A 15,542-nucleotide genomic window follows, 5' to 3' on the forward strand; every position below is an offset into this window, starting at 1 on the left:
AGGAGGCCCGGCCTGCAGTCAGCTTTCCAATTCATTCCAAAGCTTTTCAGTGGGGTTGAGGTCAGGGCTCTGTGCAGGACACTCCAGTTCTTCAACACAAACCTTGGCAAACAGTGACTTCATGGAGCTTGCTTTGTGCAGAGGAGTATTGTGGAACATGATTGAGCCACTTAGTTGCAGTGAAGGGAATCCTTAATTCTACAGCATACAAAGGCATCCTATATAATTGTGTGCTTCTAACTTTGTGGTAACAGTTTGGGGAAGAACCACATACTTTTGGCCATATTGTAACAGCAGCTTCCAGATCTGATGATCTTCTGTAACCATAAGAGGCTCTCCACCTCCAGTAGGCACAGGAATTGTGATTACTCTGAACAGTTAGCTTGTAATGGGCCAACAAACCTGATGGTGATGCTGACAGTGAGCATGTATCTAAAACTTGGTAGGTAGCTTTACGGCCATGAGCTGAGGCTATGCAACAAATTTCATGACAGCGCCACCTATTGGTCAAAAGTAACAATAACATGCTAATGCTTACATCTGACTGCTATTTTTGTTACTCCTCCAAATTTGGTTCAAATCATCTTGAGACCTGTCTGAACAAAAGTTATCAAAGGAATGTTGATATTCAAATCGTTCTCCTGTAACACACTGGAAAATACAAAAAATAGGCTGTGAATGTGTGTCTCGGCAAATGCCTCCACACATCCTCATGAATCTTCAGGACCATGCCCTGACCGTACCCAAAAAGTTTCATGACTGCACCACCTTCTGGTTAAGAACTGTAACAACTTAAATTTGTTCCCTTATATCATTTGAAGAATTTGTGCTAAATTCACAGTTCTTTTTTTCTTATAATTCCCTGGAGTATGCTGAAGTAAATGCACACCAAGATCTGAAATTCAAGTGAACTTCCTGTCGACCATCTTGGATTTTGTCAAAAACTTTTTTTGCTACTCCTCCTACAAATTGTCGTAACATTACCAAATTTGTCATATGTCATATTCAGACCAACCTGGACAAAAGAATGTTGATATTTCAAACGATTTGTCTGGGATAGGCCATCAAGTCTGACGGTGAAGCTGACACACAGGCAGTGAGGCTGTATCTCAACAATGACCTTGTACACTGACACAAATCTTGGTAGGCATCTTCATGACCGTGCTCTGAGGTTATATAAAACATTTTGCGGCAGCGCCACTTACTGGTCAAAATTTACACTAACATGCTGAAAATGTTTCCATTTAAGTGCTAGTTTTGCTACTACTCCTTCAAACCTTGAGACCCGTCTAAACAAATTATCAAAGGAACTCTGACATTCAAAACATTTTTCCCAATTTGGCAAATGCATGTAACTTCAAATTACTCTTGAATCCCTTTGCCTGTACTGTAGTTATGGCTCTGCTTTCCTGTGATTGCTTATGCAAGAGTTGTAGCGTGTCTGTAAATGTGTCGCTCACCGAGTCTGGGTACTTGGCCCCTGGAAAACACTGTTTGCAGCTTTTATTATTATTGTTACCTTTCGAGGAGATTTGAGTAGAACCCATTTAAATCTATTAGAAAATGGCCAAGTTGACCCCTAGGTGTGTTTGGGGTCAGTGTCATGTAGTCTTAAAATTTCCTCTTAAGGAGTTTAGACATGGAGGGAAAGAAATGGCACACTGAGGTTTGCATTACCTAATGAGCCTATGGGACATGATTTGTGGTGCAAAATGGTCACCCATTTCATTATAGAACTGCCTTTTATTATTTGTCTATACTTCCTATTAATCAAAGGATTTGGCCAGAATACCTACAATACTAAAACGAAAACTTAAACCAACGTGAGCAAATGATGATGATTCAGTACACGTCTTCAGCACGTCGCTGTATACTGTAGGAGTTGTGTGAAGAGGCTTTAGCTTGGTCTTGTGGCCACGCCCCTGCAGGTAAACATCATAAAGCGCGTGATAATGCACCGCGCTGCAGTCAGGTCATTCAGCGTGGTTTGTAAGTTACAACAAACGGTAAGCGGTACAATTTCATATGGTGTTAAATTAAAAAGAGCACTTGTGGCCAACATCATTTGCGGTGTTCCTCCCTTTTTAAATTCAGAAACACGAGTCCAATAGTGAAGTGGTGTCGGCTTGTCTCCAGGCCGTGTCGTCTCTAACGGACCAATCAGCTTTCAGCGGGCCTGAGAGGCAGCGCGAGCCCTGACTGACTGAGCGCTCGAGCGTGCGGGAAAATTCTGTCACCGAGGCACCACCAAACACCGCATCCGCAAAATGCCGAATAAAACGAAAAAAGAAAAGGTAAACGACTTGCCTGTGTTGCAGACATGAAAACGCGTATGATTTGTTTTTGTCTAAGTCAGACATGATGGTAGTTTGTGTGCCTCGTATCCTACAAACCTTCCAGAAGCTTGCAGTTTTCCTAGCGAGGCCTAAGTGGCTAATGTCGCTCATGCTAGTCATCAGCTAAAACTAACTGTTAGCGTGTGGAAATCTGCGTGTTGTTCCGATTGATCTTCCCTTCTGTCGGTAAAATCCGAGCGAGCAGATCTAGCTGCTATCCGTCATATTTTACTGGGACGTTTGACACCATGTAATGTCTAGTATTCTTCCGCTTCCTAACTAACTAACTAGCTAGTTTCCTTAACGGGAAGCGTATCGCCGATCCGCCAGGCTGGGTCTGGATGCCGTTTCAGCTGGCAGGAGGATGTTTAAATGGAGATATTGTGTAGGTTACAGGGCGTTAGATCACTACGTGGCAGTTTGGCTGCTCTTGTCGTGTAGCTGGAACAGGATTAAGACATTTTGATTACTAGACCCTCTTCTCACAGCCTCCTAGAATGATGTCCTGTGTTATTGACATTGTCAGCAGCAGTGCTGGCTCTCCTCAGCTGTCCTTCCTTAGCTGGTTAGCTTGATCTTGGTAGAAACACCTGATGCAGAAGTAACCTCACACTCAGAAGATTGTTCTCCTGAACATTGTATGCTGGAAAAACACACACACAGAGAGACTCTGTATCTGGCTAATCACAAGCAGTACATCTAGCACTGGTCATCTTTTTCTGTTTAAATGAATTGATGTGTATTTTAATAGCTGTCAAGCTGGAATATAGCTATGATGTGTACAGCAGCACATGAAAGCGCATTTCTCCTGAGGTGTGGTGGAAAGTGGTGTGTGTGTGTGTGTGTGTGATCAGTATATGTTGATGCGGGTGTTTGCGCTGTTAAAACCAGCCTCGGTACCACATCAATGATCAGATCTGTGCGCAGGAGTGTCTTGTGTCTTTTCAGGTCTTCATCAGTGCTAAATATAATTTTGTTTTTAATCTTGCTTATAGGAATCGCCGAAATCTGCTAAAGCCAGCAGTAAAAACAGTAACGTCAATGCTGGAAAGGACACCGGGAGTGAAAATTCAGATGAGGTAAAGGTTGGTTTTGACTTGAAATACTGATGAATGTATAAATTATTTATTTCTTTTTACTGCTTTGATGGTAATGTCCTGGCTTTACTCACAAGGAAACACTATAGCTGCTTTGGAAGACTTAGTTTAGAAGATGAAGAAAAAAGAACCACCCCAAATCACATTTTGTTCCTTTTAAACATGTTAGTAATGTGCTTTTCGTGTGGTGTTTTAAGAGCGCTTCATTATAACGTTGACTGGAAGAGTGGGATCTGACTTCTGAGTGCTGATCATGCTGTGGTGTTGTCTCAATCTGTAACTGCGCACAGAGGACCATTAGAGAAGTTGAACTCGATCCAGACTGGAGCATGTTTTGTCAGGAAGGGAGCGGCTAGCCGGAGCAGTCGACCCAGTGTGAGGGCCTGTAAACGAGCTGCTTCCCAATGCACCTTTTAAAAAGAAAACAAAGTAATAAATGACTGCACTTTTTAAGTAGTTAGTATAACTCCTAACATGGCTTTTAAATGCTGCAGCGTCTGTTATAGTTATCAAACATGAATTAAGTAAAAGGATGGTGCTCGTAAATGATGTGTTTTCATAAAGTGATGGTAGAGTTCACGTGTTTTATTCTTGCAAGGCCACTGTCGTATTGGACTGACAGAAAGATTTTCAGAAGGACTCAGGATTACACAGGATTCAGCAGTTGTGGCAAAGAGAGAGGTGACCAGGATCTGGAGTAACTTGGAGATAACTGTGTAGTTTCGGTCAGTTTAGTTTAGTACAGTCTGTTGTAACGCATCAGCACCTGGTAAACTGCCCAAAATGGAGTTTGCATCAGTGTGCTCATGTTAAAGGTTTTATAGTCAGTAAAAAAAACAGGATTTCGTGGAGTTGTTTGTTGTTGTTGTGATTACGCTATGGCTTTTTCGCGTTTTTTTCTTCTTCTTTTTTTCCTTTTTGGAAAACTACTCGAATTGCATGAAATTGTTTTACACGGTCTTTCGCACTGATGTTTGTTGGTAAATGAGCTGTACTCCTTGTTTAGCTGTACTTTTGTTTGATGCACATGAATCGAAGACTGCACGCATCACTTCTTGTCCCAAATCTGTTGAAAATCTGAAATAATTTTGAAAATTTGCAAGCTCCTGCGAATATTGAGGGTTTTTTTCTTTTGTTTTGTTTTTTTCATTAATTTCTGCGACTGCAAAATCCTGGGGGGGAGATTGTAAGGTGAGATCTCTCGAACATATCATAGATTATCTCTGATATATTAATTTGTACCACAGCGTGGTTGAATGCTCAAATCTGATTTATCAGAATATGTGTGCTATTTTTGTATAATCACACGGCTCGGACAATAGTTCTGGCTGTAACACGAACGATAGGTTTATGTTAATGAGCTTGTTCTGATACGTTATTGTTTCTATAATAACAGCTCAAATGCAGGGACTTGAATGGCGGAGACGCCACATAATCTAAGACTATTATTAAACTGAGGATTAAAAAAAGTGTTGTTCAACGAAGTAACTGTATGATTGTTAATATGGTGAAGTTGTTTTTCTTTGTTGTTAAGAGACACTTATTTAACCTTTATGGAACGAGTCTCTGATGTTGGTTCTTTATAACAGTCACGATGTTCGGTGAAGTTTCCCAGAACGGGAAAGTCTTCAGGACAGAGGAGCTTGTGCTTTCCAGTTTCTTAGTAAAATGACAAGCTGTTTGTTGTGTGTGGGTTTCTATTAATACGGTGTGTGAGAGAGAGGGAGAGTGTGTGTGTGTGTGTGTGTGTGTGTGTGTGTGTGTGTGTGTGAACGAAGGAAAAGAGAGGCTGATTAGGGAACCTGTTTCTCGGATGTTCCACAACATTAAATCTAACTACAAACTGATAAATGTGCAGTGAGTTGTTCATTAATAAATGAAAGGTTGTAATTGTTGGTAAGTCTCTGTGGTATATGCAGAATAACTCTCCAGACCGCTCAGTTATATGAAAATGATGCTCTTTGGGCTGGCGTGTGCTGTTGCTGTTGTTGATCAGAACCATGATTCTCAAAGTGGGTCTGTGAAGTATAGCCCTGTGGGGTTTGTTATTGTTATTTTTGTTGTTCTTCTTCTTCTTCTTCTTTTTTTTTGTTTCAGCGGTGTAAATAACAAGCAACTCACAAAGTTATTATACTTATATTGTAGAATTACATTTATATTACTTGGTTATTAGCATAAGTGACCAGTCAATTGAATTGCGAACTTTAGAACCTCCACAGAATACGAAGGCCTGTAAACCGAGTGTAAGGGGCTGGATGCAGAAAGTTTGAGAAGCCCAGGATTAGAAATGCGTCTGAGCAACAGAAGGAGAAGCGTGGATTTACTCATCTTTTTAAATTCAATGTTGCACTACGCCATATAACAAGAATTAGTATGTCATGGTTCTAAGGCAAGTGTGTTTGTGTCATTACCCATAGGAAACTGAACACCGAGGTTGATGTTGCACAGAGTGAAGTTTATTGATTAGATCTATTTTGAGTTTGACTCAATCATGCAAACCCAGTCACCATGGCCGGCTCTGCCATAGCGCAGACAGGTCTCAGCATGTCTCACAGTCAGTGTTTGTTTATTCACCTGAATTCATGAGCAAATCCCAAAGCTCTGTAATGCCACAGTTTTCTTTTTTTAAGTTTGGCGAACACATGCATGTATTTAGCTATGTTTCTTGGGCATCAGAACTTTCTGACGTTCTGCAGAGTGCATGTGCTCCTTTTATTCTTCTCTACAGAGAGTTTCAGGGATGAGCTTTATCGTACCTTCACACATGTAAGCGACAGGTTGCTCGTGGGATTGTACTTTTGGTCTGTTGTGGACATGTAGTGACTGCTACTGTTGTTGATTGTGGATGTGTTTGTCCAGCGATTTTTTTAGTTCTGATGAGAAACAGTAGTGGTCATAAGTAGCTTCTTAGGCTAACTAGTTAAGCACACAGTAAACAACACACTAATCAGTGTTTGATTAACATGTGCTAGGCTTTATACAAGCATCATTGACAGATTAGCAAAGCAAGCTATCTGTACTAGCTACAGTTGAGGCAAAAAAGTTTACATACACATAGGCTAAAGGCATTCAAACTCCTTTTTCCACAAGTGCACACATTTCATGTTGCCATACATTTCTTTGGAGACTGATTTTTCTTCAGCTTTAATTCATGATATCAGAATTCCAGGGACAAATGTCGACTCGCTTTAAACGTTGTGGAAGATTCCAGAAATTGATATAATGACTTTTTAAAGCTTCTGACTGGCTAATTGTCATAAGTAGCAGTTAATTTGGGTAGGGGGGGTGCACCTATAGCTGTATTTAAATCCATTACCTTTTTGCCCTTGATACCATGGCGAAATCCAAGTGCCTCAGCCAAGACCAAAATTGTGAATTTTTGGATATTGTAATTAGGAGCAATTCCCAAGCAACTGAAGGTACAATGAGCATCTGTAAAAAGAGTTGTATGTAAATATAAAAACCTTGGGACTACACAGACACTGTGTCGATCAGAAAAGAGGAACAAATTAACTTCCAGGGATGAACTGGTTAAGAAAGCCCTACTTTGCCACAGCCTAAAAGGCTGTCACTCAAGGAAGAACCCTTTACCCCAAGAATGGCATAGAAAGACTGAAGTGTGCAGGAGATCACCAGCCTTTGGAGGAGAGTTTTCTGGTCAGTTGAAAAAAAATGTAACTATTTGGCCATAATGATTAGTGCAGTACTATATATGGAGGGACAAAGATTAAGCTTTTATCCAGAAGAACACCATCACACCTGTGAAGCATGGGGGTGGCAGCATCATGTTGTGGTGGTGTTTTGCTGGGGGACGGAGGACTGGTGCAGTTCATATAATAGATGGCATCATGAAGAAGGAGCATTATCTAGAAATACTGAAGAAACACCTCAAGACATCAGGCAGAAAGTTAAAACTTGGCCGCAACTGGGACTTCCACCCAGATAATGATCCTAAGCATGCCTCCAAAGCTGTTACTAAATGCCTTAAAGACATCAGAGTGAAAGTACTGGAGTAGCCGTCACAAAGCCCTGATGTGAATCACATAGAAAATCTGTGGACTGAAGTGAAAAGGCGTGTCTGAGCAAGGAGGCCCACAAACCTGACCAAGTTACACCAGTTACAAGTTACACCTGTCAGGAGCAATGAGCAAATATTGTATTGCAAGAAGCTTGGGGAAGGCTAGCCCAAGCATTTGATTCAAGTTCAAATAAAAGCAAATAAATGGTAAAGCTACCAAATAGTAACAGTGTGCATCAACTTTTAACTCACTGAAAATCTGATCTAGTACATTATTATTGTTGTTTTAATAATAATAATATTTGCTATTATTTTGAAATGACTTCTTATGGACATTACGTCGAAACCCTAACTGACATGTATGGAAATGTATGGTAACATGAAATGTATTGGAGTTGTGAAAAGTTGAGTTTGAATGGCTTTAGCCTAGGTGCATATGGCATTACTGTATCTCCAGCTAGTATACTCACCAGAGACACAGACGAACTTTACTATTTCCTTCCAAGCTTTTTTTCCCCTGTTTGTAATGTCGTAATACACACATAAAGAGGTTGTGTATGACCGGATAAGATGAAAAAAATGGTTATACGATTTTCTTCCGTTGCTGCGTATCAAACAGTGAATGGGAACTAATTGCATATAGATACTGAAGTTTACGTTGCGACATTTTGGCTGACAATTGATTGCCATACAAACAGTTGATAAACAAAACAAAACCAGATTTGGGAGTTTCCTAATGCACTTTCCAAGAATAAAAGTCATGGGAGATTTTACATGTTGTATTTCTGGTTTATTTATTTATTTATAAACCCAACCTAACTTGTAGCATCTGTACACAGCACATTTCTTGCTATATAATGCATTTATTGCTATAAAGGATAAAATACATTCATTTATTTGTTTCTTGATGCACTGAGGACACCCTCAGTCCCCTGAACCTGCTGGCTCATGGTTTCCAGACCTGATGCATTTTGGTGCTAGAACCAAAAGAAAGAACGTTTACCTTGTCTGTCTGTAGAAAATGTTTTGTCAGTGATGTACACACACACTGAACGGAACTATTGAAATGAGAGCTTTGGTCTACAAGTTTTTCCTTCTCTGAAGCATTTCAACTGGCTTGATTTTATATAAAACCATAAGACCTCATGGTTTGATTTGATAGGAATTGCTGAAGTTTAACGTGTCTGTTTTTAAAGGCGCAGCAGCAGACAGCCAGCAAGCGTCCCAGCAACAGCACCCCACCTCCAACTCAGCTCAACAAAATCAAGTACTCAGGTGGTCCACAGATCGTCAAGAAAGAGCGCCGACAGAGCTCTTCTCGCTTTAACCTCAGCAAGAATCGTGAGCTGCAGAAGCTTCCTGCTCTTAAAGGTACAGTGTTGCTTTTATGGCCTCTCTACACCAGGAATGATCACGGGAGCTCGTGTATATTTTTCAATTCAATTTGTTTGTGTGTCAGTTTTAGGTAACGTCCATTTTATGAAGCATTTAGACCCCTTTCCTTTATTTTTTTAAACTACATTTTTTTTAGATCTGAATTAATGAAAAAGCATGTTTTCACAATGTTTTAATATTTGTACATTTACCACTCTCTTGGTTTTTTTTTTTTTTTTTGGCATCTCCCAGGCAAAAAAAAAACACACCCAAGACTCGATTGTCTGAAACCCTTTGGCCTGAATGCCAATTATTACATTCCTCATCACCGGCCATTTCCATCCATACAGTAAATCATTGTGTTGGCAGCACCACGTTGTAGAGATGTTTAAAGCAGCAGAGACTGCAAGGCTTTTCGTGATTGCTGAAATGTTATTAAACAAAATACAGTTGTAACTGGAAAATGTGATGGAGTCTGAATACTTTGAGTGCATTAAATGCATGCTTGTTTCCATGTTGACTTTATGTGACATGACTAAACACAAGTGAAAAAGAAAAGAAAAGATGCCACTTGTAAGCATAAGATGAAAAGGCACATCTCAAGTAAGACAAGCATGTACAGTGGGCAGTATTAATCAGAAAATTGCTCTTTAGTGTTCTATATGTAACTTGTGTTTGTTTTTTAAATGGGAAAAATTCAACAGACTTGAGAGTAATTTTTATTTAATCTACAAATTTATTTTGGCTTCATTTTGTGCTCTGATGACCATTTGAGAGTGACCGGGTAAAAAAAAAAAAAAAAAAGGAGAACGTGCCAGTTCACAGGCTGTAACTGGATCAATAGTAAGTAGGATGGTCAAAGCTTGGCAAGACGTACACTGTTGGTCAAAATTTAGACACTCATTCTTTATATCTGTCCTAACCCCCACACACATTTTATAATAATAATAAAGCAGTCAAAACTCTGGAATAACACAAATGGAACTGTGGGAATAAAAATTTTTAAAAATCCCAAATAAATTAAAATAATTTAGTTTTTTAGCATCTTCAAAGTAGACATACTTATTGCCTAGAATTTCCTGAAATGTATTTTCTCAACCGATTTCTTGAGGAATCTCCCTGAGATGCTTTTTAAACAGTATTAAAGTGTTCCCACCTATACTGGACTCTTATTGGCTGCTTTTCTGGCTATTTTGCTCCAGGTCATCCATTTAAAAAATAAATAAATAAAAAAATTTTTTAAAATGTTGTAAATAAACTGTTAGTTTTCTAATAAAAGAAATGAATATGTTGGCACGGTTATATTTTTGTCTACAACACCGATTTCAAACATTTAATTATACACCTTCAGATCAAAAGCTTTTAAAGATCATGAGAAACATTTCAGTCAAGTGTCTCTGAACTTTTGACTGGTAGTGTATATTTTTAGACTGCTTGCAGTTTCACATTGTTAAGATGAATAAATGATACCCACAGTATTTTTGATATGGTAGGTGGAATATAGAAAGGCATGAAACACCACCAAGATTCACACAGTTAAAATGAAAGCAGATAAACCTGTTCTATTGTAAATAGTTAGCTTAGCCTCTGAGTATACTTAATTAAATATTAATTAATTAAATGAGCAAATTGACCAAATATCAATTAATTCTCACAGAAGAAAACTGATCAGGTATGTTTTTGGCCAAAAACATGAACGCACAATGTTCCAGCAACCAAAACACATTTGGTGTCTGAAGTTTGTATGATTAGTTTTGCACTTGAGCTACAAGTGTAATGCAGCAAATAGATAAGAGAAGCTTATTTTTAGCCTCCAGTGTGCATGGACAACTCATGACACATTTGTCTCCCATTGTGTTCGGTTGCCTTAAAAAAAGACTCTTTTCTTTTACTGACTAAAGGGCTTTGGGTAATAGCAGCCATCCTAAAATAAGTATCATTCTTGCAGTCTGGGTGCAATACCAGTCTATGGTAGTTTACAAGGTTTGTACTACTAAGCCTTCAAATGAGAGATTTTAATTGAAGCGGTTTACTTAAGATATCCTTCACATGACCATATTCACACTGCTCAAGCACGCTACTCCCCAAACACGCTACTGCCTTACTTGAAGAAATACATCACCCTCAACATGAGTTCCAGAAACATGCAGCTTTTTATTCAAATAAATTGATAATAGAACTGTGCAAATGTGTGCAAAAGTACACAGTCTCTCTGTTGATACAGCAGCTTGGGTGGCCATCAGATGTACTGAAGTGAAAACTGGCTGTACCAAATATTAAATGATTATTAAATTATTATTATCAAAATATTACCTTTGTTTTGTTTAAATTAATGATGATTTCCAGTTTAAATTCTAGTACTGCCATAACACCATCAGCTGCTTATGGATTATCTTGTCTATTTTCGATACTTAAAAGTAGAAATTACATTTCATGTCATATACAGCATGGTACTTCATCACACTTCTCAAAACTTTGATCATCCTTAATCACGTGTGTCTGCTCTATAGAAATGCATGCACAGTAGGACTAAGCATAAACTACTAAGCATGCTACTTCAGGGATCAATAAATTATCTTGTATCAGGTAAGTTTGAATATAATTACTGAAGTCAATCTAATATAGGTACATGTGCACACACTTCTGCAGAGTGATGCTGAGCAGATGTGAGTTCAGCTAAAATGGCAGTTGTGTGTGTTTGTGGCACCGTCAACACACTGACTCATGAATTCTGTTAGGATTCTGCCACCGGTTTTGGAAGTCAGCATGGCAAAGACAGGAAGCCTTGAAGTCTCTCTATCCTGCTTTTGTGTATTTCTTCATGGCTGCGCTTTTTGTCAGCGTCATATGTTTGTACAGGGTATCAGTGGTGCTGACAGTTGTTTGAGTATAGGAATAAATGTTTCGTTGGTGGTGTTTGCTGAGAGGAGAATCTGTGCTGTCACTTGGGTTGTGGGAGTTCATTTGGCCCTGGAGGTATGAAAGTTCAGTCTCATGACTGTCTGACTGACTGCTGTTCAGCAGTAAACTGGGTCAGGTCTGAGGTTGTGTACAGGCAGACATCTCATCATGAGGCTTTGGTTATTGGGTGTGAAGAAATACTGTGACTTTCCCCTTGATTTTATCTAATATATTTAATCTTGGCCAGTTCTCACACACCATCCAGCTCTCCCCCTCATACGAACGTTACCAACTCAAGAGGGTGAAGGCTAACGTGCTTCCACCTGAGATGCGTGAAGCTACCAACGGCATCTTTTCAAGCTGCTGCTCATGCTGCATAACAGGGCGGAATCACACACACTGAGGAAAGTGCTATCCGCCCACTTCTGCATACATGAGCTCACAGATGCCGATGATTGACTAATGTTGCTGTCACAGCACAGCCAAGTTTGCTCTCTTGGAATACCAGCGGATTCTTTATTTGGATTTGAGCATGTGATCTCCGGACTATAGCACAAACACGTTTCTGAAATGTGTTCTTCGATGAAGATTTTTCAATCCGAATGAATTCAATCCGATTGCAGATCGGATTATGTGTACCCTGAACATTGCAATCCAGTTCAGATATATTCTTTTATATGTGCATTATATGTATTCCGAACAAAGCTTCTGCACAAACACACAGCGTCTGTTGTCATGCCAACCATACAATAGTGGAGAAAGAAAGCCATGGACGTGACACCAAATGACCTAATAGGATTTTTTTTGCTTTGTTGACATATAAACATGTCGACAGCGGGTTTGTTCTCAAATCTTACTCACTTTAATTTGTTCTACTGACCGACTGAATCCTCAAACTGCATTTCCCCAAACACGTCTTTGAAGAGATCGTTATTACGAACTTTTCTTCCGTCCAGTCGCTTCAAAATCTTTTTGTCTTTTAAGTATGTTCAACAAATCTTTTGGCTTCTCCATCGACCAGTTCTTTCCACCGGATGCCATATGGATGTGAACATGCATGTGCACAAAGTATTTTTGAATCTGATTTAGAAAATAACAGTATTGAATCATTTACATGGTAGTTTTTAGAAGTAGAAAAGAAAAGATTAATCGGATAGGAATAAACCACCCCTTCCAATCCAATCGAAATTTCGTTCGGATCGAGCTCAATCGGGTCGATAAAGGTGTTTACTTGAAGGCTTTTCAGTCTGATTGAGCCGTCAATCGGATTACTATCGGGGTTTTTTTGGTTGCATGTAAACGAAGCCACTGGTAGTCGGGTAATTAAGATGATAAAAATGTAAAGAATCTAAATTGAAGACTTGACGTTGTATAGGTGCAACTCAAAAAAATTTAATATTGTGAAAAAGTAAAAAAAAATTCCCGTAATTTAATTCAAAAAGTGGAACTTTCATATATTCTAGATTCATTACAGCATCTCCATAAAGTTCGTCAGCAGATGGAAGCATGAAGTGGTCTAAAATCTCCTGGTAGACGCTGCATTGACTTTTGACTTGAGAAAACACAGTGGACCAACACCAGCACATGACATGGGACCTCAAATCATCACTGACTGTGGAAACTTCACACTGGACTTCAAGCAACTTGGATTCTGTGTCTCTCCACTCTTCCTCCAGACTCTGGGACCTTGATTTCCAAATGAAATGCAAAATTTACTTCCATCTTCCCCATGATTGTGGTTGTGTGTACTGAACCAGAGTGAGAGATTAAATGCTCAGGAAACTTTTCCAGGTGTTTTGAGATAATTAGCTGATTAGTGCTCTTCTCAAGTTGACATTTCTGTATTATAAATTCTTTATTCGAATATTTTGAGATACCGGATTTTTTTTATTTTCATGAGCTGTAAGGTGTAAGCCAATCTCTGCTGTATTTTTATTTATTTGTTTATTTTTTGTAGAATCCATGTAGTTTGACCAACAAAAAAACTTAACTTTTTGGCTCTATGGTTTCTAGATGATATGAGATTGAGCTGAAATGGTGTAGGACGAGTTCGAAAACGTGAGTTATGCTAATTAACATAAAATGTAAGTGGATCGATGTTAATGGACCTTGAGGCTTTCTGTCTTTAATTTAAAGTTGTGCTGACTTTTGGGTACTTCAGGGGCTACAGGAATTACCATAAAAGTAATAAATAAGACACTCAGATTATTAATTGCTATTAATAAATAAGGCTTTAAAATGTGTTTATGGTTCTCGATTGATTAATTTCTTTTATATTCATTTAATAATGACCAATTTTTCTGGTGCACCTCTGACAGCGTTGTCCTAGCTTTGTTCTTTGGCCGACGCTTCATGACACTGTATCCGTGAAACTACGCAATTCATCGCTATCTCTTGGTGACATCAAGCAATTTCTTTTACTTCCGAACTTCCTATCCTTTTACAGTTGAGGACCTACACAACCACAAAAGCTCTCTAACTCTATGCAATCCAGAATGCAGTTAGAATGTAACACAAGCCACATTAGTAATCAGAAACCAGGCTTAAACATGCTGCAATGCACATTTTACGTTGATTAGGGTGTTAGCTGTCCAATCAGCTCTTCACAAAAGGGAGATTCGGTGGGATTCACATGTATTGTGTATTTATGGCTGTCACCCAAATCTCAGCAGGTAATACCCGAACCAGACAAATCTCAATTTGTTGTTGCTGGCTAGTGCTAGTTCTTTAATGATGTGGGTTCATTTGGTTGGTTGGTTGGCATTAGTCTTTAGTCCGGCTTACAGACGGGAGTCAATTGCAGTACCTGATCTCTTTTGAGGTGTGTGTTTTATTCTCCACTCTGTGTGTTTTTCCAAGCTACCTACGATTAGCTGGCTAGTTCAGTAATAGTTTGTATTTGACTAGATTTTAGTCTTCTGAGCCCTGGCCACTATTTTAGCACCTGTATTTTGTTCCAATTATTATTATTTTTTAAATTATTATTTATTTATTTATTTTTAAAAAAACTACTTTGCTAATATTGGGCCAGTAAATCACTAGTATATTACTTTCCTCTTTGCTCCAGCCCATTTGGTTCCATAGTACAGACCTCACCACCCTTGTATGCAGCGGTGCTGTAAGAGATGATGTGTAATGGGGAATCTATTGATGCTTTTCCACTGCACAGTTCGACTTGACTCAACTCTGCTCGCTTTTTGGGGGTTTTCCACTGTGGGTAGTACCTGGTACTTTTTTTTTTTTTTGTAGCACCTCAGTTGAGGTTCCAAGAGAGCCAAGCCAATACTAAATGTGAGTCACGCCTGGAGGGAGTAGGGAATTCTCCTTACCGAGTGGTTCTGTATTATGCCTGAATGAATCTGTGCCATTTAATAGATACTGGAAAGGCGAGTGGTTGATGGCACCCACGTTGAGGCGTCACTAAACTGCAGTGGAAAAGCGAGTCGAGTCGAGCTGTACCATGCAGTGGAAAAGTGGCTGATGTACATCTAATTGAGCTTTTACACTGGGCAGTGCAGTACACCAACATATGGTGTGCGTATTAGAAGTCCACACCGATTAACATGGAAGAACACTGCATGTGTATCATTCTATGATAAATTTGTATATCATATTCCTTCCTAAAGCTACCAGAAAAATTAGATATTGGAAATAAGGAAGATAGTTCATCAGACTCTCACTAGACTCCTACAAAAGAGTGCTGTGCTGTCCAATAGAAAAGCACCTCTAGCTAGCTTTTTCAAAATGGCATTGACCTGACCCGAGTGTCTCACATGAGTGATGATTTCAGTGATCTCAGTATTTTATTGCTTTATA

At 39.1% G+C, this 15,542-nt stretch overlaps 1 protein-coding gene across 3 annotated transcripts in view; it reads left to right on the forward strand.

Annotated features, from left to right (window-relative positions):
• Window positions 1-1,912: 1,912 nt before the first annotated feature.
• ppp2r5d (protein phosphatase 2, regulatory subunit B', delta) overlaps window positions 1,913-15,542 on the forward strand; it is a 30,420-nt gene continuing 16,790 nt past the window's right edge. For 2 of the 3 annotated variants that reach the window (XM_017463449.3, XM_017463451.3), the window contains exons 1-4: window positions 1,913-2,006; window positions 2,095-2,294; window positions 3,332-3,415; window positions 8,648-8,822. In XM_017463449.3, coding sequence (XP_017318938.1) covers window positions 2,268-2,294; window positions 3,332-3,415; window positions 8,648-8,822 — 286 coding nt within the window. In that variant the 5' untranslated portion in view covers window positions 1,913-2,006; window positions 2,095-2,267. The remainder of the gene's footprint in view (window positions 2,007-2,094; window positions 2,295-3,331; window positions 3,416-8,647; window positions 8,823-15,542) is intronic. The other variant, XM_053679586.1, reaches the window with a different exon arrangement.

Source organism: Ictalurus punctatus, chromosome 3 (assembly GCF_001660625.3).
Source record: "Ictalurus punctatus breed USDA103 chromosome 3, Coco_2.0, whole genome shotgun sequence".
Classification (NCBI taxonomy): Eukaryota; Metazoa; Chordata; class Actinopteri; order Siluriformes; family Ictaluridae; genus Ictalurus; species Ictalurus punctatus.